General features: G+C 42.0%; 1 protein-coding gene across 5 annotated transcripts in view; it reads right to left on the bottom strand.

Annotated features, from left to right (window-relative positions):
• The window catches only part of plcd3b (phospholipase C, delta 3b), a 112108-nt gene that overhangs the window by 18570 nt on the left and 69603 nt on the right, over positions 1-23935 (bottom strand). For 4 of the 5 annotated variants that reach the window (XM_084435171.1, XM_084435168.1, XM_084435170.1 and 1 more), the window contains exon 14: positions 16686-16821. The exons of the other annotated variant lie outside the window; for it this stretch is intronic. In XM_084435171.1, coding sequence (XP_084291297.1) covers positions 16686-16821 — 136 coding nt within the window. The remainder of the gene's footprint in view (positions 1-16685; positions 16822-23935) is intronic. 5 annotated transcript variants of the gene reach the window in all.

Genomic DNA, 23935 nt, shown 5'->3' with positions numbered 1-23935 from the left:
TGCTCCTCGAACTGAAAGCAACAGGTCTCCATTCACCTGTAGGCTGCAGCTGAGATAATACTCCTCCTAACCCAAAGAAAGACGCATCAGCTGAAACTCTGGTATGTCGATCTGGACAGTACTGTGCTAATACTGCCGAAGAACTGAGTTCTTGTTTCAATTTTTCAAAAGCTTGTTGTTGTGGACTCCCCCACACCCAGACGTTTTCAGCTTTGAGCAGGTCTCTGATAGGTCCAGTCAACTCTGCAATGTTGGGTGAAAATTTTCCAACGTAATTCACCATGCCAAGGAATCTCTTGACATCTGCCGTATTTTTAGGTTCTGGCATTTCTTTGATAGCTTTTATTTTGTCTGGGTCAGCCCGTATGCCTTCTGCACTGACAATGTGTCCTAGGAACCTAACTTGAGGCACTGCAAATTGACATTTTTCGTTCAGTGTCAACCCTTTCTGTTCCAGACGGTTCAGAACCTTGATAAGTCTTGCATCATGCTCTTTACGTGTAGCACCGAACACCAGAATGTCATCTGCGTGGCACAGTGTGCCCTCCAGGCCCTCCAGCAGTTGTGTCAGCCGTTTCTGAAAGTGTTCAGGTGCTGAGGAAATGCCAAATGGAAGGCGGTTAAAACAGTATCTTCCATAAGGCGTAATGAAGGTAGTGAGCTGGACCGAATCTTTATGCAAAGGAATCTGCCAGAATCCAGCAGTAGCATCCAACTTAGAGAACACTGTTGCCCCTGACAGTTTAGCCAGTGTTTCATCAACTGCAGGCAGAATATGTCTCTCTCTGCAGACATTACTATTTAGATGTGTTAAATCAACGCAGATTCGAATCTTGCCATTTGGTTTCGGCACTATCACCATACCTGAACACCACTCAGTTGCTTCTTCAATGGGCGTTATAACTCCTATTTCTTCCATTCTTTCTAGCTCCTCTTTCACTCTGTTCATCATGGGCAAGGGCACTCGACGAGGGGCAGCCAGAGCAAATGGAGTGGTTAACTCTTTGAGTTTGATTTTGTATTCTCCTTCCAATTTTCCAAGTCCTGTGAAGACTTTTGGGAACATCTCTTTGTAGTTTGGATCTGCTGTTTGCATTGCATCCACTGTGTGAAGTAAGTCCAGTTCTTTTATGGCTGGTAGTCCAAGGAGAGGGGACACCAGTCTTGGTATCACAAACACTGGGTGTTTTATCACTCTTCCCAGATGACAAAGTGATGCTTTAAACTGCCCTCTCACCTGTATTGACATGTTGCTTGGTCCACACAACTTTTTGTTTGGCGGGCTGAGAACACCGTGGCTCGTCTTTGAGTACATGCTCTCTGGGATGGCTGTCACTGCAGCTCCTGTGTCCAGTTTGAAAAGAATTTGCTCGCCGTTCACTGCAATGAACTTTTGCCAGACATCAGTCGAATTCTCAGACTTTACGACTCCCAGGAACACAGTCTCTATGCTCTCCGTCTCATCACAATGATATATTTCCTCCAGTCTTTTCTTTGTTTTGCAGACTGCCGCGAAGTGGCCTTTTTTGTTGCACTTCCTGCACTCAGCCTCCCTCGCTGGACAGCTATTCAGTGAGTGTGCTTGTGGCTTTCCACATCTGCCACATCCCTTGCTGGCTTCATTGTGTTTTGCACTGTCTTGTCGTCTTTGCAGTCCTTTATGTGCAAATCTTGGTTTCATTTTGTATTTTAACATGTCCATGTTTACCTCATTTGAGTCACCGCTTGCTTGTCTTAAGATCGTCTGCTGCTTTTTTATTTCTTCACTTTGTCTTATCTTTGTGATGGCTTTAATGAGTGTGAGCTCGGGGTCAAGCTGTAATCTCTCTGACAATCCGTGATCTCGTATGCCAACTACCAGTCTGTCTCGTATCATTTCCTCTTGAAGGACTCCATACTGGCAATTTTCTGCTAGTTTATGAACTGCAGTGATGAACATTTCAGCTGATTCGCCCTGTTCTTGGCACCTCTTGTTGAATTTAGCCCTCTCGTAGATCACGTTGTGTTTACATACGAAGTGTTTCTCGAACGCTTCTTTAACTTTGTCATATTTTTTTCTGTCTTCTTCAGAAAGAGCCAGCGTGCACATGATATCATCAGCTTTATCTCCCATTGTGTAGATAAGCGAATTAACTTGATATTCTTGGCTTCTTTCACTAATTCCTGCTGCTATGCGGAATCTCTCATATCGTCTAATCCAATTTGGCCAGCTGCCAAAATCATTGAAGTCGAAATGTTCAGGCGGGCTTATTGAGAACAAAGTATCCATCTTATATGTTTACCTTGATGCTGTTTTATATTGACTTTTCTTCGTCTCGGAGCGTTTTCTTCGTCTCCGAGTTTATCGTCTCGGAGCTCACTCACACTCTGTGTCCGTCTCGCAGCTGCCGCCGTGCCGATCGCGTGATCTCGTTTGTTTCCTCGAAACTTCACTTACAACCTCTTGTTTTCGCCGCGCTGGTGTGGAATGGATGACTGTTATCTCTTAGAAAGCGAGGTAAATCCGCTTCTGACACCATGTTAGATTATTCATAACAAACAGACAGGAGACAGCGGGCTCTTAACATGGAAGCTTTACTGAAACTCACATTCCCCGCGCATCCCGCGCATGCGCACATTACACGTCCAAAACATCCTACCAGTACAAAAAGTACAATATTTATAATTTAATAAGATATAGGGCCTACATATGGACTTGGAGATCATAATGGAGATTTTGAGATTAATCCTTAAAATAATTTTGCCTTTGCCTGCTCATCAGGCTGGCTCCGACACTCTCCATATGAAAGACGGAACATTAACACCTCTGTCCTGCACCCCCACGATAAAGCAACTATTGCCTTCTCCAAACCCCCCACAGGCTATCTGAGTTTGCAAAACAAAACAAAGAGTTTGCCACTCGTCGTGGTGTGCCAAAACACTTAATTATAAACTTCAATATTTCATTCAAAACAATCTCAAAACGCTTTGTGACATTTTGAAAAGCCGTGGATGCATTACTGCCACTGGAACCATGAACGCAACAGAATACTGGTTCTGATTTTATTGTTTGTCGTTTAAACGTCATATATATATATATATATATATATATATATATATATTTTTTTTTTTAACAGAACTGCTTTTGAAATTACGATTGGAATTATTATAGGCTGCAGAAGTAAAGTCATTGTATAATATTTGTTCCTTAGTGTAAAATGGAAATGCATGGTGATTTTATTTTGTAAATAGGCTATAAGCAAAAAACTTTGTTTTAGAACTAGACAAATCTCTCTGCATCAACAATAGACTATAAAATGCATTAATAGGCTAATATACAAATATCAGTAGTCCAAGTTAGTTCGGGATTCGAACCCGTGTCATCTAAATGAACGTAACGTAAGTTCAACCACTCGGCCATGACTCCCTCGTTGCGACATGGCCTAACGTTCCAGTGTATGTTCGCTCACACGAGCGAGAAGCGCTCTTCATTCAAATGAACGCGCCGCCGCGTTTGTCGAACACTAATTCAACATGCCAGAATAAAACCTGGCTTTAGAACAATGCATAGCGCCCTCGTCGTGGTGTGCCAAAAAATTTACAATAATTTAGTTTCATTTATTTCAGTGTTAATGTTTGAGTTAAAAAAAATTCTCTACAAATTATATTAACACAAAGTCGGCTATAAGAATCCTTTATAGGCTACGTAAAAAAGCAAAGGGCTTACAGTCTTAACATTTAGGCTACTTAACCCTTAATCGCTGTTTGGGGTCAAAATGACCCCAATGGACTTTTCCTTCATTTTTTAAAAGTGTTACCTTCATCTCAGGGGCATGAAACTCTGTGACTTTTCCTAAATAATCTATCTAAACATGCACAAAAAAAACTGGGCTTGATTTGGTTGTTCTAAAGGTGTGTAAAAAAAAAAGTACCATTTAAGCTGTTTGGGGTCAAAATGACCCCACATTGAAAATGAATGGGAAAATGAAAAAAATGACTTTTTAAAATTTTGTTTGTCAAAAAAATAAAAGTAAATCCATTATAAATCTGAAAATTTTTACAAATAAACCAAGGTCTGGTCCTAGAGCATAAATAAAAAGTAGAACGAACTTTCTATCTCATACACACACACTCACACACACACACAAACACACACATGTATGTGACTGCAACAGAGAGCATTTTTACAGAAATTGGCAAATAAAATAAACAAAACTGGCATAAATCTAAAAAATTTTACATTTAAATAAAGGTCTGGTCCTAGAGCATAAACCCAAAGTGGAACGAACTTTCTATCTCATACACACACAAACACACAAAAACACACACGTATGTCACTGCAACAGAGAGCATTTTTATAGAAATTGGCAAATAAAATCAACTAAACTGGCATAAATCTGAAAAATGTCACATATGCAACATGAAACATGAGACTTGGGTTTGACTTCCGTACTTCGTACTTTGATCGATTGCTCCTGTCTGCCTCGCTGCCTGCTGTGAGTGTGTTTGCCTCGGTGCTGTAAGCTCCGTCTTAGCCTCGTATTTCTTTGTTTTGAACCATCATTTACTACAATTTGTAGTTGTTTATACTAAATACAGCTTACCCAACATCTCAGATTGACATCGCTAGCATCCGTTACTACTAACACAACACGCTAATTCGCTACTGCTAGCCTGTTAACGCGCCACCCGTGCGCTCAGCTGTTTTATTTATTTATTTTTTCTCTCGCGCGCTCGCGCCTTTGAGTTCATAAAAGCTCAGGTAAGTAATAATCAGTCAACAAACACGGTGAGTAATGTCTTGTCCTGTAATTGTCACCTGCACTTCATGCCACATGTTTAGCATAGACTTCTCTGTTGGCAATGTAGGATTTATATGTGATAAATGTAAGGAGACAGTTAGGCTGACAGAGAAGATTTCAGAATTAGAGACACGCATCCAAACTTTAATTGAGGATAGTAAGAGTGCTAGAGCTTTAGATACTATTTTGGATGCGCCTAGCATAGTGAACTCTTTACATGATTCGGTTCCAGCTGAAGTAGAGCCTGTGCAGCCGGGCAAATGGGTGACAGTGAGGGATCGCTCTAGTCGCGGATCAAAAAACCACTCTTCCGTTCCGATTACCACAACAAATCGATTTGCCCCGCTCAGTGAAACACCCACTGAGAATTCTGTTGATTGTGCCCTAGTAATTGGTGATTCGATCACACGGAACGTGAAAATAGAGACACCAGCGAACATAGTCACATGTTTGCCGGGAGCCAGAGCGCCTGACATCAAAGCAAATTTAAAAGTGCTGGCTAATGCTAATCGTAAATTCTCTAAGATCATTATTCATGTCGGCACTAATGATGTTCGACTCCGCCAGTCGGAGATCACCAAAATTAATATTAAAGAGGTGTGTGAACTTGCAAGTACGATGTCAGGCACTGTAATTTGCTCTGGCCCCCTTCCTGTTCGCAGGAGTGATGAGATAGTTAGTAGATTGTGTTCACTGAATCGCTGGCTGTCTGAGTGGTGTCCGTGTAATAATATAGAATTCATAGACAATTGGAAAAGTTTTTGGGGCAAACCTGACCTGTTGAAAAGAGATGGTATTCATCCCTCCTGGGATGGTGCTGCTCTTCTATCTAGTAATATGGCTCATAGTCTTAGAGCTCAAACATGACAAATTGGGCACCAGGTCAGGAAGCAGACAGACTGGCTAAACCAACCGTCTGCTAGCGGCCTCGCGTCACCCAGGTCAGATAAATCCCATCACATAGAGCCTCTTTCACCTAGCTATCATCATATAGAGACTGTGTCTGTTCCCCGATTTTGGAAATCCAAAAAATGTTTAAACCTATCTAAGGTTAAAAATTTAATTGATGTTCAACAAATAAAAAACAGCTATAATACAGATGAGCAAATGATAAAGCTTGGGTTGCTGAATATTCGATCGCTTACTTCAAAAGCACTCATTGTTAATGATATGATTTCAGATAATAACCTAGATGTGCTGTGTTTGACAGAAACCTGGCTAAAACCAAGCGATTACATTACTTTAAATGAGTCCACCCCGCAAGATTACTGTTATAAACATGAACCCCGTCTGAAACGCAAAGGGGGTGGTGTTGCTGTAATTTATAGTAATATTTTCAAAACCACTAAGAAATCAAGTTTCGAATATAATTCTTTTGAAGTGTTAGTGCTTAATGTAAAAATATATAGTAAAAATGATAAATCACGTTTGAGATTTGTGCTGGCTACTGTATACAGGCCACCAGGGCACCATACAGACTTTATCAAAGAATTTGCGGACTTTCTATCAGAGTTAGTATTGGCTGCAGATAAAGTACTAATTGTTGGTGATTTTAATATACACATCGATAATGAAAAAGATGCATTGGGATTGGCATTTAAAGACATTGTAAACTCAATTGGAGTTAGACAACACGTGTCAGGACCTACTCATCGTCGTAATCATACTCTAGATCTAATATTATCACATGGAATAGATGTTGATGCCGTTGAAATTCTGCAGCAGAGCGATGACATCTCAGATCATTATCTAGTCTCGTGTAAATTACATTTAGCCAAGGCTGCAAAGCCGACTCCGTGTTACAAATATGTTAGACCTATCACTTCTGCTACTAAAGATTGCTTTATTAATAATCTTCCTGATCAGTTTCATCATTTTAGCATCCCGGATAGCTTAGAAAAACTTGATATTGCAACAGAAACTTTTAACTCTCTCTTTTCCAGCACTTTAGACACAGTTGCTCCTTTGCGCTTAAAGAAGATTAAAGAAAATAATCCAACGCCGTGGTACAACGAGCACACTCAGGCCCTTAAGAGAGCAGCCAGAAAAATGGAGCGCAACTGGAAGAAAACAAAATTAGAGGTATTTCGCATTTCATGGAAAGAGAGCTCGATTGCTTACAGAGAGGCTTTAAAAGCTGCTAGATCTGCTTATTTTTCAAACCTATTAGAAGAAAATAAACATAATCCTAGGTATTTATTTGAAACAGTGGCTAAACTAACGAAAAAGAAAGCTTCAAACACAGAAGGTTCCAAGCAGCACAGCAGTAATGACTTTATGAACTTCTTCACTTATAAGATTGATAATATCAGGGATAAAATTATAACTATGCAACCGTCTACTACAGTATCGCATCAGGCAGTGCATTGTAGTCTCCCTGAGGAAAAATTTGATTCATTCATTGCTATAGGAGAGGAAGAATTTACTAAACTCGTTAAATCATCTAAATCTACAACATGTATGTTAGACCCTATACCGACTAAGCTACTGAAAGAGATGCTTCCAGAGGTCATAGATCCTCTTCTTAATATCATTAATTCCTCTTTGTCTCTAGGATACGTACCAAAAAACTTTAAGCTGGCTATGATTAAACCGCTTGTTAAAAAAATGCAACTTGATCCTTCAGAATTAGTCAATTACAGGCCGATCTCGAATCTACCCTTTCTGTCAAAGATACTAGAAAAGGCAGTATCTTCACAACTATGTTCCTTTCTAGAAAGAAATGATATCTGCGAGGATTTTCAGTCCGGATTTAGACCATACCATAGTACTGAGACTGCTCTCGTTAGAGTAACAAATGATTTGCTCTTATCATCCGATCATGGTTGTGTCTCTCTATTAGTGTTACTCGATCTTAGTGCTGCGTTTGACACCATTGACCACGACATTCTTTTAAATAGACTAGAAAACTATGTTGGCATTAGTGGAATTGCACTAGCATGGTTTAAATCATACTTATCTGACCGTTATCAGTTTGTAGCAGTAAATGAAGAGATGTCTTATCAATCACAAGTTCAGTATGGCGTACCACAGGGCTCAGTACTAGGACCGCTGCTGTTCACTCTGTACATGCTGCCATTAGGAGATATCATTAGGAAACATGGAATTAGCTTCCACTGTTATGCCGACGATACTCAGCTCTATATTTCTTCAAAACCTAACGAAACTTACCAATTCACTAAATTAACAGAATGCATAGCTGATATAAAAAACTGGATGACTCGTAATTTCCTACTTCTAAATTCTGAAAAAACAGAGATTCTAATTATTGGACAAAAAACTTCCTCACGTAATAACCTAGAATACTGTCTAACACTTGATGGCTGCTCTGTTAAGTCTTCGTCGTCGGTTAGGAACCTGGGTGTGCTCTTTGATACCAATCTTTCATTTGAAAGTCACGTGTCTAGTATCTGTAAAACCGCATTTTTCCATCTTAAAAATATATCTAAATTACGTCATATGCTCTCATTGACAAATGCGGAACAATTAGTCCATGCGTTCATGACCTCAAGGCTAGATTATTGTAATGCTCTACTGGGTGGTTGCCCTGCACGCTTAATAAACAAACTACAGCTGGTTCAAAACGCAGCAGCTCGAGTTCTTACCAGAACCAGGAAGTATGACCATATTAGCCCGGTTCTGTCAAAACTGCACTGGCTCCCTATTAAACATCGCATCAATTTTAAAATATTGCTGATTACTTACAAAGCACTAAATGGTTTAGCTCCGCGGTACTTGAGCGAGCTCTTAACGCATTATACTCCTTCACGTCTATTGCGATCTCAAAATTCCGGCCAGTTGATAATACCTAGAATATCTAAATCGACTGCTGGCGGTAGATCCTTTTCCTATTTAGCACCAAAACTTTGGAACAGCCTTCCTACCATTGTCCGGGAAGCAGACACACTCTGTCAGTTCAAATCTAGATTAAAGACACATCTCTTTGACATAGCGTTCACATAATACATTATAGACTTCTATAATTCAATATTAGGCTGCATAGATTAGGTCAGCTGGAACCGGGAACACTTCCCATAAATCCTGATGTACTTGTTACATCATGAGAAGAATGGCATCTACGCTAATTTTAGTGTCTTTGTTTATCCCAAGGTTTTCCCGCAGCCTGCCGGATCCAGGCCGTTTCCAGATCTGATGAAGGACCTTCGCCTGGACCCGATGTCAATGCAGTGCTGAAGGGCCAACTAGTCTCTCCCTATGGAGGATCCCTTTCCCACTCTACAGATAACGCGTCGTCGGGAAAACTCAATTTGCGTATCTACCCCGAATTGATAAAATAAAATAAAATTCTGAATCAAAACTATAAGGAAACACCAGTAATTTGTTTAGGCTTGGTTTGTAGGGAATTCCAAACCTGCACACATATATTCAAACGCACATAATTATAGAACCCGTTCTTAATGCGCATCTGAACGCCATCAGCGTTTCTCACAGGTTCGCTAAAGTCTGTGTAGAGAGAATGGTGTCGTCTTGGCGGCCCTAATTTAAAAACAAATGATCGTTGCGACGGAAGCGAATCAATCAAAACTAACTTTAGCTGGAAAATAACTTTATTAAAGAACCGCTATAAAGCCAAAACAATCTTACGTTAAATTATACATTTATCTCTGTAAAGCTGCTTTGAGACAATCTACATTGTTAAAAGCGCTATATAAATGAAGATGACTTGACTTGACTTGAAACAAGCTTGCCCCCACCACCCCCCACCCCCCACCCACACACACACATTACAGTCATGTCATAGTGGTGACTTGTAATGTTACTGCAAATGTATGTATAATAATTTGCAAAAGCAGATAATTCAAAATATATCAGAAAACAACAACAAATTATAACTCTGACAAAACTACATATTTTTATGTATTTCAAAATGTTTGAATAAATATTCACAAAATATATATCATAAAGTTTTGAGGAGAAGTTTAAGTATCAAGAAAAATGAAGTGAAAATGAATGAGTCTCTATGGCCCTCTATTGGATATATGTGGTCATGGCAATTTCTTTCTTTAATTATAATTTCTAAAGTTTTTCCACAAACCAGCAGATGTCAGTATTCTATCCCTAACACATAGAGCAATGTCCAAAAACTATTTAGATTTAATTAAGATCATCATTTAAGTGATTTTTTCTTAAAAAAATCTTTTTTCATGAGCCAATTTATGGCCTAGTTATGTAATTGTGCAGTAAATAGGTAAAAAACTTCAAAATTTCCACAAAAACACAGCATAAATGTATAGTTGAGAAGTAAATAAAAAAAATGATATATAGTTTTCCATTTAAAAAATGTATATTTCCTTATGCAATCGCTCTTTAAAAGTTTGGGGTCAAAATGACCCCAAACATCTTAAGTGTTGTCCTTTTTTAACAGCGATTAAGGGTTAAGCTTTGCTTAAATTCGATACATTTATTTTCAGTAGGGCCTAATAAATTTGTAGGGATGTAATTTCAGTATGCTTTACCAGCGCTATGTATTCAATTAAAGTTCCAAGAGGTCTGGGCCCGGTTTCCCAAAGCGTTCTTATCTCTAAGTAGTTCTTAACCTAGTACTTAAGTTCTCTCTTAACCTTAATGCACGGTTCCCGACATGTTCGTACGCTAAGTATATCTTCTGTAAGTCACACTTTCGTAAGGTTGGTCCAGACCATTCGTAAGCTCTCTCTTAGCGTTGTTTGCAAGTCAAACTATGGTATGTTGACAATGTTGTGGCTCAACAATGATTGTATGCTATATATAATGATATATATACTAATAAAAAAAATGTCCGCAATGGATACAGGACTATTTATGAAGTTGACTTTATTTGTTATTAGAACTAAAATGGTGCTAATTAGCCTTGGCTATTTTCTAACGTCATTAAAGCATTAATGATTGTCAATCTATAATTGGCATTCACTTTTGATAATTATAATCTGGCAAACAATTTGCCTCTAATTGCTACACTACTACACTATAACACTACACTACACTACATTACACTACATTACACTACACTACACTACACCAAATTACACTACACTACACCACATTACACTACACTACACTACACTACACTACACTACACCACATTACACCACATTACACTACACCACATTACACTACACTACACTACATTACACTACACTACACTACACTACACCACATTACACTACACCACATTACACTACACTACACTACACTACACTACACTACATTACACTACATTACACTACACTACACTACATTACACTACACTACACTACACTACACTACACTACACTACACTACACCACACTACATTACACTACATTACACTACACTACACTACATTACACTACACTACACTACACTACACTACACTACACTACACCACACTACATTACACTACATTACACTACACTACACTACATTACACTACACTACACTACACTACACCACATTACACTACACCACATTACACTACACTACACTACACTACATTACACTACATTACACTACACTACACTACATTACACTACACTACACTACACTACACTACACCACACTACACTACACTACATTACACTACACCACACTACATTACACTACACTACACTACATTACACTACACTACACTACACCACACTACATTACACTACATTACACTACACTACACTACATTACACTACACTACACTACACTACATTACACTACACTACACTACACTACACCACATTACACTACACTACACCACATTACACTACATTACACTACACTACACCACATTACACTACACAACATTACACCACACTACACTACATTACACTACACCACATTACACCACACTACACTACATTACACTACACCACATTACACCACACTACATTACACTATACTACACTACACTACACTACACTACACTACAAGTTAAAGAAAAACCTTTATCATATTCAATATCTGTAGAGAACAGGCCTCAAAACATAAGAATATCTGTGAGTGATCAGCCCTGTTAAATACCCTTATATGGGCAATGTATCCCCCAGGTTACAGGCATTCAATGTCTGATAATCAAAGTTGTGAGAAGATTATTTAAAAAATATCCACAAGAACATGTAAAACTATCCTTAAAAAACTATTTTCTAAAACAAAATCACTCTAAAATATCATAATCGTGAAAAATATAAAAACACTTCCCTCATAGCCAGTGTCTTTGTCCACGTATGCTGCCATTTTGGATTTTGATACAAATATTTGGAATGTTGGCATAAAGTCACATGACCTGATTACATGACCCATCACCCCATCAGTGTTTCTCATCAACTGCAACCCTTCCCCCCACAGCCTGTTAAATGACTGTATCCCCCAAGATACAGAAACTCTTTAAGGGTTAATGTTGACGAAGGAGCGTACACGTTAGAATTTGTCACATGGTTGTCAGAGGATTCCCTTTCCACTGCTTTGCCTCATGCATAGCTTTACGTCAAACACACAGATAATGTACATTACAAACTAATGTCTTTACGCAGCCTCTTCAAATGAGACTTTATATCTGAATGTGCACTTAGAATGACACTGTTTAATTTCCTTCTGGATAAATAAGGTATCTCATAGATAGAGCATAATTACATAATTTTTAGAAGTCGTTAAACCCATGTAAAGAAGCTGCACAAGTGGCACAACGGGATAAGGAGGGTGGATGATTAGCGAGGGATACCCGGTTCGTCTACCTGTCACAACATATTGTGTGAACATATTACTGACAATTTAACCATTTAATTAATAGGCTATATTTTACTGATAACTTACACTATGTTAAAATAAAAGTTACTGGAATAATTTGAGGAATGTTTCATTTGGATAGAACGTGTTGTCTTTCTTAACGCTGTAATGCACCGTGTGAAGTGTAAAATCGATTCCTGAGCAATCGATGCCAACTAATTCAGCACCTTCACTTGGGACAGCGCCTTTGTTAAGTTGAACTTAAGCGGCAGCGATTTAAGAAGCTTCCAAGAGACACTTCGGGGAACACACTTAAAAACATAAACTACTTTGGTAAGATATATCTTTCGAGTCTTCTTAGCAGGCTAAGAGTGAGCGTTATCGGGAAACCGGGCCCTGGTCTCTATATTTCCTTCCCAGCTGACACTAATATGCAAGTGCACAGCAAAAATCACAACTTGTGCTTGCTGCGAACGCAAGTTATTTAAGGTGTCTCAACTGTACACAGTCTACCCTACAATGTGAATTCGTTACAAGGTTTCATTTAATTAAATTAATGTGCAGCAATTTGTACAAATAGAGTCTATAGGCCTACTATACTGTTGTAGCCATTAAATAATCTAATTTAGTATCATATTTGTTAAAATATTATAATGTTATTTTTTTCCATCTATGTTGAATATGAAAAGTGAACAGCACAAGTAAGATAGGATGCATTATATCGAGAGATGGATATGGAGTGGGTCAGACATGATTTGGACCACTTCATTAAGTTTTGTTTAGTAGAAAACCTTTCTTTAAAGTGAATTTCGTTTTCTATAAATTGTATCTTAATTTTAATCAATTTTTCATCAACCAATTGCCTGGATTTAATAAGTAAGAGAAGCAAATATAACAGACACTAATCATGGAGGCGCCCGCGCGGTCACTTGCATTGCACGTCAGCTGGAGCGCATCTCATCCTCCTAACTTAACGAAACTCAGCGTATGCCTCACACAGACATGAGAAATACATCAAATACACAAAGCTTGAAATGTCTTCAAACAAAATAATTCAAAACGAAAAGAAAAAGGCTACTCTCTGATCATGTCTTTATGTGCATTTCTCTCTAGGTGCGTTCACTACAAATATGGCGATCGTCAACTTCATCTTTGCAGTCGACACTGTCAGAAAACACTTGTTTATTGATAAAAATCAATGCACGCATCACCGGATTTACAAATACACATCTTGCTTGTTGCACGCACACATATTATGTCGAAAAAACGAAATATTATGTTGAAATAACATTATTATTAATAATACATCTTTTAGAATATTTGATTAAATGCTGATTGTTGCGCTTGTTCAATTTAATAAAATTAAAACTTTAATTGTGATAATTAAAATAATTGAAAATTAAATATTTAGTGGCCAAGTTTTGCTAATTTATTATATAGGCTATTATATGCCTATTGCCTATATTAAGTAGGTCATATTAAGACAAGGCATATATTAAGTTATTTTAGCTGTTATGAGAAAAATAAATCTAACGAAATCTAAAATCTAAATCTAATAAATCTAAAACAAAATTCTAACGCCAATTCAACATGCCAGAATAAAACCTGATTTTTGAACAATGCGTAACGCCACTCGGCCTGGTGTGCCAAAACACTACATTTTAAACTTCAATGTTTAATTCAAAACAATCTCAAAACGCGTTGTGACATTTTTTTAAAGCAGTAGCCTAGCCTATATACATCAAGGGCATTGAAACCAGGATCTTAACTAAAACACGTTCCGCGTAATCTCTCAAAAATGATGCCACACTACTCCATGTATTTTTTTTTTTTTTAAGGACTGCTTTTGAAATCACTATAAATTACTATGCAATTGTATCGCTCACGAGAGCTCTTCATTTATCTAATTCCTCAATAGAATAGTAAAAATATTCAGCGTCATTGCTCCTAATATCGTCTCTATTTTTAACTTTTGATTCTATTTTTTCAGTTCTAAAATTGATTCTATCTTTGGTTCTATTCTGTTGTAGCCTAATAGGCCTATTTATATATATGAAAAATATGCCTATTAGGCTTAGGGTTTTATATTTAACCCACTTACATTTCAAAATACGGCAATTGCTGCTGTTTTGCACAATGTCCCTTTGCGCCACCTGGCGGTCATTTTGGGAACGACTTTGAAATGCGGCTGGTTGGCTGGCGCGGCGGTAATAGGCATTCTGGTTGTCCACCATCTGTACATACCTTTACTGATGTTCATAGTACAGTTTTGACATGACAGTAAACAAACAGTCCGACAAACGAAACATAGCAGTAATAAGGACTAGCAGCAAAAAGGTAGAAAAGAGAGCTTACACACTCATACACATATACACACACATTCCTACATAAAAACATAATCTAAACAAAAATAAAATAAAAATTAACCAAGCTCAGTCTGCTTTTTAGCATTTTGTTAGATGGATTAGAGAATGTAAATAATGAGTTGAATTCATACTACTGGTCAAAACCTCAAACATCCCACCCCTCCCTCTGAAAAAATAAATAAATGTATAAACATTTAAGAAAAAGGGGAAATAAATAAAGTACAATATGCTTCAATAGTAAATTGCTACCATATACCAGTCAAAAATAATAATCATTTCACAAAGTTTAAGTCCGGGCAGCTTAAGAAACAAAGGGGGCGGTGATTCACAACGACCTGCTATCAGCCACTGCTAAGGTGGTGTACTTGTTGTGAGTTTACGGCGATTTATACGATTTATGGCAAATAGAGGTCACGTTGGTTCAGCCACAAGTGGCCTGCTGCCCACATTAGACCATGAAAAAACAAAAAATCAGATAAAAAAATACCAAAATAAGTTAGGTCAACTTAGCATTTCAATAATAATAAATAAACTACAGCTGGTCCAAAACGCAGCAGCTAGAGTTCTTACTAGAACCAGGAAGTATGACCATATTAGCCCAGTTCTATCAACACTGCATTGGCTCCCTATTAAACATCATATAAATGTAAAAATATTGCTGATTATTTACAAAGCACTAAATGGTTTAGCTCCCCAGTACTTGAGAGAGCTCTTAACGCATTATAGTCCTTCACGTCTATTGCAATCTCAAAATTCCAGCCAGTTGATAATACCTAGAATATCAAAATTGACTGCTGGCGGTAGATCCTTTTCCTATTTAGCACCAAAACTCTGAAGCAGTCTTCAGAACATGTGGACCACAAGAGGGACCATGATAAAGAGTTCAAGGTGTTGTCCAGGGGGCGTATTACAGAACCTTTCTATCTTAAGGCTTAAGTTAAGATCTGACATGTTAATTTAGGATTTTTCACAAATTTGTATTACAGAAGCAAATCTTAACTTGATTTAGGATTCTTATCCAATCTTACAAAATCTCATCTTATCTGTAGGAAATCTTTAACCGCTCCATCGTGTTCGGTAATCAACTTTCAGGTCTGTTACCAAGCAAACAACAACGCGAAAAGCAGCTGCTTTGAAGTAAGTGCTAGAGAATGGAGAAACGAAATAGGTGTGCTTTAAATTAAGTGCTGCCGAAAGAGAAGTTTTGATAAACTTGGTAGAAAAGGCAAAGCCTATCAGTATATTTCATGGGAGTCTTCATCTTGTATCATTAATAAATGTGACTTCATTCTCAGACAGAGCTATTGTTATGTGATTTTTAGAGTTGGCTTTCAAATAAATTTGAAGTTAGGACACTAAAGTTAATTTTTTGTGGAGTTAGGATGCTTCTGTATTACCCTTTTCCTATCTGTAGTTAAAATAAGATTATGCACTTAAGAAATGCTATTTTGTTATAGCTTTTGTTCTAAATGAGGTTCTAACTGAAATTGCCATGGTTACCAAACAGATAAGATAAGATTCTAAAGTTAGATATTTCTGTAATATGCCACCTGGCCTCTAAATTTCCCAGATCTCAATCCAATTGAGCATCTGTGGGATGTGCTGGACCAACAAGTTCGATCCATGGCGGCTCCACCTCGCAACCTACAAGACCTGAAGGATCTGCTTCTTCTAACATGGTGCCAGATACCACAGGACACATTCAGGGGTCTTGTTGAGTCCATGCCTTAGCGGGTCGGCGCCGTTTTGGCAGCAGGCAGAGGACCAACAGCATATTAGGCAGGTGGTCATAAAGTTTTGGCTCATTGGTGTATAATTAATAAATGTCAAAAAAATTCTGAAGTACCATTATTGTCAATGCGGTGCGTCTTCTTTGTGTTGTTGTCTATGGGAGCCCCATAAGTCTGCACCCATACAAGAGGGTCCACGATGGAGCTGAGCTTTTCTTTGTCAGGTTTAGGCAGCTGCTGGGCTGAAATCACCTAAAACAAGACAAATATATGATTATGATTTTACCAGGAAGAACATCCCTGCTTAAAAATACAGCATAGAGCTGGTCTAGCTGGTGGACCAGCATATTCTGTTCTCAAGCAAAACGGAGCTGGTGAAGCTGGTTCACCAGCATGGTCTTGCAGAGTTGAGTGTGAGTAGGCCAGCTGTCTGTATGCAAGCAGTGTTTTGGGGACAAACATTGTTTTTGCTTGCATATTTATCTATCTAACACATTAATGATGTAAAGGAAAAACAATTTTCATAAGGTTAAAACATATGATTTATTGAATTATATGATTATAACTTTGTAATTTCTTTTGTTCCCTCTCCTGAAAGTAGAATGTCTCGGTTACGTATGTAACCCTCGTTCCCTGAGTAGGGAACGTAGAAGTTACGTCAGTGACAACGAATGGGGTTTCGCTTAGAAAGCCTCTCACCTTCGAGTATACAAAACGAGCCAATGGCAAGAAAATGCCATGGGTCTGCGGAATTTGCATAGCGTAAGTCCGCCCCACCTCGTGGGTATATAAGGAAGTACGCTGGCAACATGCAGATATGTTTCTTCGCTGAGGAGCCGAGACTGAACTCCGGCGTTCCAGCGGTACAGCGGAAGTTGCAGGGAGACGTAACGTCTCTGTTCTCTACTTAGGGAACGAGGGTTACATACGTAACCGAGACGTTCCCTTTCGTGGTCACTACGAGTTACGTCAGTGACGACGAATGGGATTCCCAGTCTAATCACGCCACCACGGCTGTCTTCCAGTGCCCTGCGTAAGTCTGAGATCCCTGTCGTGAGGCTAGCACGGACGAAGGACTCCTACTTAACACAGGAATACCAAGGTACACTGGGAAGGGGGGGACTTAGGAATACACATATGACCCGGAGGGGGATGCATATGGGGAATCACTGGGGTGTCCAGCCGCAGGTGGAATATTTCAACCCCAGGGTGGCAAGGTGGCTTGCAGAGGGAAAGACACATGCTCAGAGAGGCTTACACGTTACACACGTGGGGGTCGCCCAGAGGGGGAACCATGCACATGGAGGCACCTAGCCAAGCGCGAAAGCTGCCAGTGGCATAACTCTGGTGTTGGCATCAACAGCGCTGGAGGAAATCAGGGCCTGCGGGGAGGCTCACCTGAGGAGAATAATCGCACGTATCCCGTCCGTGGAGAGGAATGGCGAGCAAGCGAAGACACCTGAGCAGAATTTAGTACCGGCTGGTTGAAGCGAGTACATGAGAAGAAACTGGCTTCACTCTGAGATTGTGGAATCTCGTGAATGTATTAGGTGTCGCCCAGCCTGCAGCTCTGCAAATGTCTGTTAGCGAGCGCCATGTGCTAGAGCCCATGGCGAGTCGACCTTGCTGCTGGTAGCCAAAGCAATGGCGTCCACTAACCAGTGAGACAACCTTTGCTTGGAGAGAGCCTTTCCCTTCAGCTTCCCACCATAACAGACAAAGAGCTGGTCTGAGGTCCTGAACACTGTGTTCTGTCTATGTAAGCACGGAGGGCGCGTACTGGACAGAGCAGTGCCAAGGCTGGGTCTGCCTTCTCAGAGGGCAGCGCTTGCAGGTTCACCACCTGGTCTTGAAAGGGTGTGGTGGGAACCTTGGGCACGTCTCCAGGCCGGGGTTTCAGGATCACGTGAGAGTAGGCCGGCCCGAATTACAGGCACGCTTCGTCAACCGAAAATGCCTGCAGGTCCCTTACCCTCTTAATGGAGGCCAATGTAATCAGGAGCGCTGTCTTCATTAACAGGAACTTAAGCTCCACTGATTGTAGAGGCTCAAAGGGAGCACTCTGCAGGGCAGTTAGCACCACTGAGAGGTCCCAAGAGGGAACGAGAGGAGGGCGAGGAGGATTCAGTCTCCTCGCTCCTCCCAGGAACCTGATGATCAGGTCGTGCTTTCCCAGAGACTTACCTTCAACTGCATCGTGATGTGCAGCAATAGCGGCAACATACACTTTCAGGGTGGAGGGAGACAGCCTTCGCTCCAACCCTTCTTGCAGGAAGGAAAGCACGACACTGATCTGGTATTTTGTGCGGTCTTTTCGGCGGGAAGAACACCAGTTGATGAAGAGGTTCCACTTCAACGCATAGGCATGTCTCGTGGACAATGCTCTAGCGGAAGTGATGGTAGCCACCACCATAGGTGGTAGGGTACTCAAACCTGCCTCGTCCCGTCCAGGAGCCACACGTGGAGGTTCCAAAGATCGGGGCAAGGGTGCCACGTCCCTGAGAGAGGAGGTCCTTCCTCAGAGGAATTGGCCAGGGAGGTGCTGTCGCGAGGAGTACAAGTTCGGGGAACCAGGTCCGGTTGTGTCAATAAGGGGCAACCAAAATTACCTGCTCCTCGTCCTCCCTGATCTTGCACAGGTCGCAATGGGACGAGTCGTGGGAGGCAAACAGGTCTACCTGTGCGTCCCCGAACTGATCCCAGATCAGCTGAACCGTCTGGGGATGGAGTCTCCATTCTCCAGGGAGAGGCCGAGACCGTGACAGCTCGTCGGCTGCACGGTTCAGGTCTCCCGGGATATAATGGCTCGAAGCGACCTTGATGCTTCTGACTCCTTAGGAGGAGGTAGCGTATACCACCTTGTCGGTTGATGTATGCTACTGTCGCTGTATTGTTTGATCGGACTAGTACGTGCTGACCCCTGAGCAGCGCAAGGAAGCGGTGCAGGGCGAGACAATTGACATGCCAAAGGCGCTGGGGTCCTGTCTAGGAGCCCGCGGCAGCATGTCCATTGCACATGGCGCCCCAGCCCGTGGTGGTTCTGGGGGCTCGTTCTAAGGGCATTCCGGCCCGTAGAAAGCTGAGGTTTGTCCACGGGGTGAAGGTCTGACGGCAGGCCGGAGTCACTGGGACTCGGAACGTGCCGTGTTGCCATGCCCACCTCAGGACTCGATCACGAAGTCAGTGCTGAAGCGGTCTCATATGAAGCAATCCCAGCGGCGTTGCTGTGGAACCGCACTCTTGCCCTCAAATTGACGGAGGCAAGTCAGCAGTGACTGCGCGCGCTCGCTCATAAGCTGCGTGCACATTGTGACCGAGTCGATTTTCATACCGAGAAAAGAGATCCTCTGCACGGGGAAAGTTTGCTCTTCTCCCAGTTGACCCGAAGGCCCAGACGAGCTAGGTGCCGGAGCACTAGCTCCCTGTGTTTGCAAACCTGGTCTCGAGAGTGAGCTAGGATCAGCCAGTCGTCGAGATAGTTCAGGATGCGAACCCCGTGTTCCCGTAGAGGAATAAGGGCTGCCTCGACGACCTTCGCGAAGACGCGATGAGACAGGGCTAGCCCGAATGGGAGAACCGCGTACTGGTATGCCTGCCCCTCGAAAGCAAACCGTAGGAACGGTCTGTGTCGAGGTAGAATGTAGACATGGATGTAGGCGTCCTTCAGGTCGATCACTGCAAACCAATCCTGTGGCCGCACAAAAAAATGCGTTTGGCCATGGCATCCTGAACGGTAGCCTGTGAAGGGAGCGGTTCAGGACGCGGAGGTCCAGGATTGGCCATAACCCACCGGATTTCTTCGGGACAATGAAGTAGGGGCTGTAAAGCCCGGACCTCATTTCGGCTGGAGGGATAGTCTCGATCGCACCCTTCGCCAGTAGGGTGCAACCTCCACTCTCATGATAGGGGCATTGCCACCGACCATAGTGAAGTGGCCTCCCCTGAAGCGGGGGGGAGACCGTGCAAACTGAATCGCATAGCCGAGCCTGATGGTTCGGGCGACCCAGCGGAACAGGTTGGGAGCTCTAGCCAGGCTCCCAAGAACTGTGCCAGCAGGGTCATGCGAACCACAGACGTACCCTCGGTGGTGCAGCGAAGCGGAATGACCGGCCCGGACGTGGGTGGCATAGCGGCCCGGTGTGGGGGCCATTAGCCGCGTCCTGCCAGAGGAGGCCAGGGAAGGACCAGCGTTCCACGGGGCGTGCTCTGGCAGGGGTCTGGCGACAGAGGGGGATGAGAGTGGCGAGGCTCGTGAACGGCATGCACTGTCATCCACAGCCTCTTGGGGCTTGGAGGAAGGGGCATCAGTTCTTGAAACAAGAGATTCTCCCCTGGCCCTCCACCGGGGGAAGGAGTGGCCCTGCTACCAGCTCCTGAGAAGAACTGAGCCCTAACTCCAAGCTGCCCGTCTCGAGAGTGCTGCTTAGCCTGGCGTTTGACGGGCGGTGCTCGGGGCCAGCGAAGGCTCGAGGGGAGGGGCCGCAGGGAGGGGTTAGGATGGCGGCGCCACTCCAACCGATGCTTTCAGCTGCCCGGGAAAGCATGGCCATCAGCTCTGGATCTGACTCGACTAACGCTGACACTCCCGAGGGAGGCAACGTAGTCGAACCCTCATTTCCAAAGGAATCAAGCCCGCCTTGTGATGCTGTGAGTGACATGACACCATCTGCTGGAGCCCCGAATGAAAACACTGGGTCCCCGAGAGGAACCAGGCACACACGGAAGCCCCACGGTTTGCGATGTGGCCCGAGGAATGCTCGTCGGTATTATGCCACACCATAACCCTCAGATCACCCTGGCCACCAGCCAAAGTATCCCCTCTCGAGGAAGAGATAGATTGGGGTGTGGCAGAGGGGACTCTACCCACACGGAGATCATTGAGTCTCAATCTATAAACATCACAATGGTCATGTTCCCCGCAATGAAAACATGACTCATCTACGAGCGCTGCCGAGCGTGATTAAGCCCAACACGCGAAACAGCGCTCGTGACCGTTAGGCAGATGAATCACGCGCCCACATCCAGTAAATACACGGGCAAGCCGTCTTGAAAAAGACATGCCGCGTGCAGCTCTTTTAGAGAGAGGAAAAAGCTCAGCAGAGTGCTGAAGTGCCCAGGGAGAATCACTGCACAGATCACCAGCAGGCAATGCGATCTCGCTGGAACGTGCCGCCACACCAACACACTGAAGAGCCGCTCGTGGAGTGGAGTGAAGATGATTCAGAATGGCTTGTAGGAGTGAAGAGAACTCTTGACTCTGAAGCGAAAACATATCTGCATGTTGCCAGCGTACTTCCTTATATACCCACGAGGTGGGGCGGACTTACGCTATGCAAATTCCGCACACCCATGGCTCGTTTTGTATACTCGAAGGTGAGAGGCTTTCTAAGCGAAACCCCATTCGTCGTCACTGACGTAACTCGTAGTGACCACGAAAGGGAACTGAAATCTTTAATGATTACATTATTAATCAGTAACTAGTAAACTGGTAAAACGTTTCAAAGCATTAATGGTCTCCTGTTTCACAAGATCTGTACACAAATCAGTTAAAAAGCATAAAAACATTTAAAGAATAAATGCCTAATAAAAGCATAATCATTACCAGTTTGTTCAATAGCAGGGGTTATGAGAAGAGCGCTTTCAATGGGACATTTAGTAAAAATTTGATATTGAAAGTTCAAAACTGAAAGTTGCTGTTTTTAAAGACTTTTTCAAAGTGCATATAGTAAAAGTTATGTCAGTGCAGCCAGGAACATGACATGTTGTTGAAATGAGCATACACTTTCAACAATTGCTGAAAGAGAATTTAGTCAACCAAAGTCAATGGCCAAGTGCTCAACTAAAGGGAAAACTAATCACCATAATGGCGAAACATCTTTAAACAGACTACAACAACCTTTGTACATGTATCATAGTGATTTTATTTGCCTGTGCATTAAAACTTTGCCTGTTAAACATTTAATTTGCGTGCTGTTGCGCGGTTCTAACTAACATGCGATTTCACGGCCGCGGGAAGTGGGGGTACTGCAGCACCCCCTATTGGCGAGAGGGAGATTTAAAAAAAAATGTAGGCCTATTAAAAATATTTTGCACAATTTATAAATTCCTTATGATTATTTTAGGAAATGATTTTGACACACGTAGGCTATTACGTGTATTTTGGATTTTAATTTCATTATTTTGAGGTCTAATCAACACAGGTTCGGAAGTTACGTTGTCAACGTCAGGCTGGCAGGCTAGTGGTCGCAGAGTAAAGAGGTTTCCCGCTCGTTCCATGCAGCATACATCCATCCATGGCAGCAGCAGACTAGTAAATTTACATAGTCTAATGACAGAAACGAGGAGGAAATATGGCACAGAAACAGATTTTGGATTTTTTTGGAAAACCACCAGTGAAGAACTCTAGTACCGCAACCATGACAACGGAGTCTGTCCGCCCGCCTCTGCCTGCAGTTGCACCGGCAGGCCCAGTCTCAGCACCCGCAACCCAACCTAGCGTGATTGGATTAGACAAGCCCTTCCAGCCAACATCCAGTTTCAAATTTCCTGCACGGCGTTGTGGTAATGAAACGTTCTCACGTTCTGTGGCACCGGTTTGTTAGATGGCAGTGGCTGCATTATGTGGAAGAGACTGATTTGCATGAAAGCAGTCGGAAAAAAAGTCATACCTAGAGACAAATTTAAGAAAGACAACCCCTTCATGAATGCCGGCTTTTCAAATTGGCGTAACACCACTGAAAAATTTAACGAGCATGAGAGATCAGAGTTGCACAGCGAGTCAATACAAAAGTTGGCCGCTTTGGATGACGTCCCCATAGATGCTCGCTTATCCAGCACTCATGCCAGAAAGCAGGCTACTGCCCGACACTGTTTGGAGCTTCTCTTCAGGACCACCTGATTCCTTGGCAGCAAGGGAATTTCCTTCAGGGGCGACACAGCATGCAAAGGAACACTGTATGAATTGATGCTGGAGCGCACCTATGATCTCCCTGAAGAAAGAAAGTGGATAGAAGGAAGAGACAACTGGATGTCGGACACTATACAAAATGAAATCATTGAAAAGATGAAAAATTGGCTGCAGGTGGGAGAGGGGCTGTCACAGTGCTCCTAGTCTATTGTTTGCTCACAAAGATTTCAAAGCCTATTCATGTTGATCCAGTTCGGATGGTTGGTAACATCTTTCCTCTGCTTAATTTAAATGATAACCCGTCAAAATATGAAGATCTGGGATATGAACGGACAAACAATGATCTGGCAAAAGCAAGCACCGGCTATGGAACCTATACACTGGCTGTGACTTTGGTCTACCCACTACTTTACAATAAGTTTACCAAGAAGACTAAATCAACAACACCGACTCAATCAC

Source organism: Rutilus rutilus (assembly GCF_951802725.1).
Source record: "Rutilus rutilus genome assembly, chromosome: 16".
In the NCBI taxonomy this organism is placed as follows: Eukaryota; Metazoa; Chordata; class Actinopteri; order Cypriniformes; family Leuciscidae; genus Rutilus; species Rutilus rutilus.
This window is presented reverse-complemented; position numbering and strand designations above follow the sequence as displayed.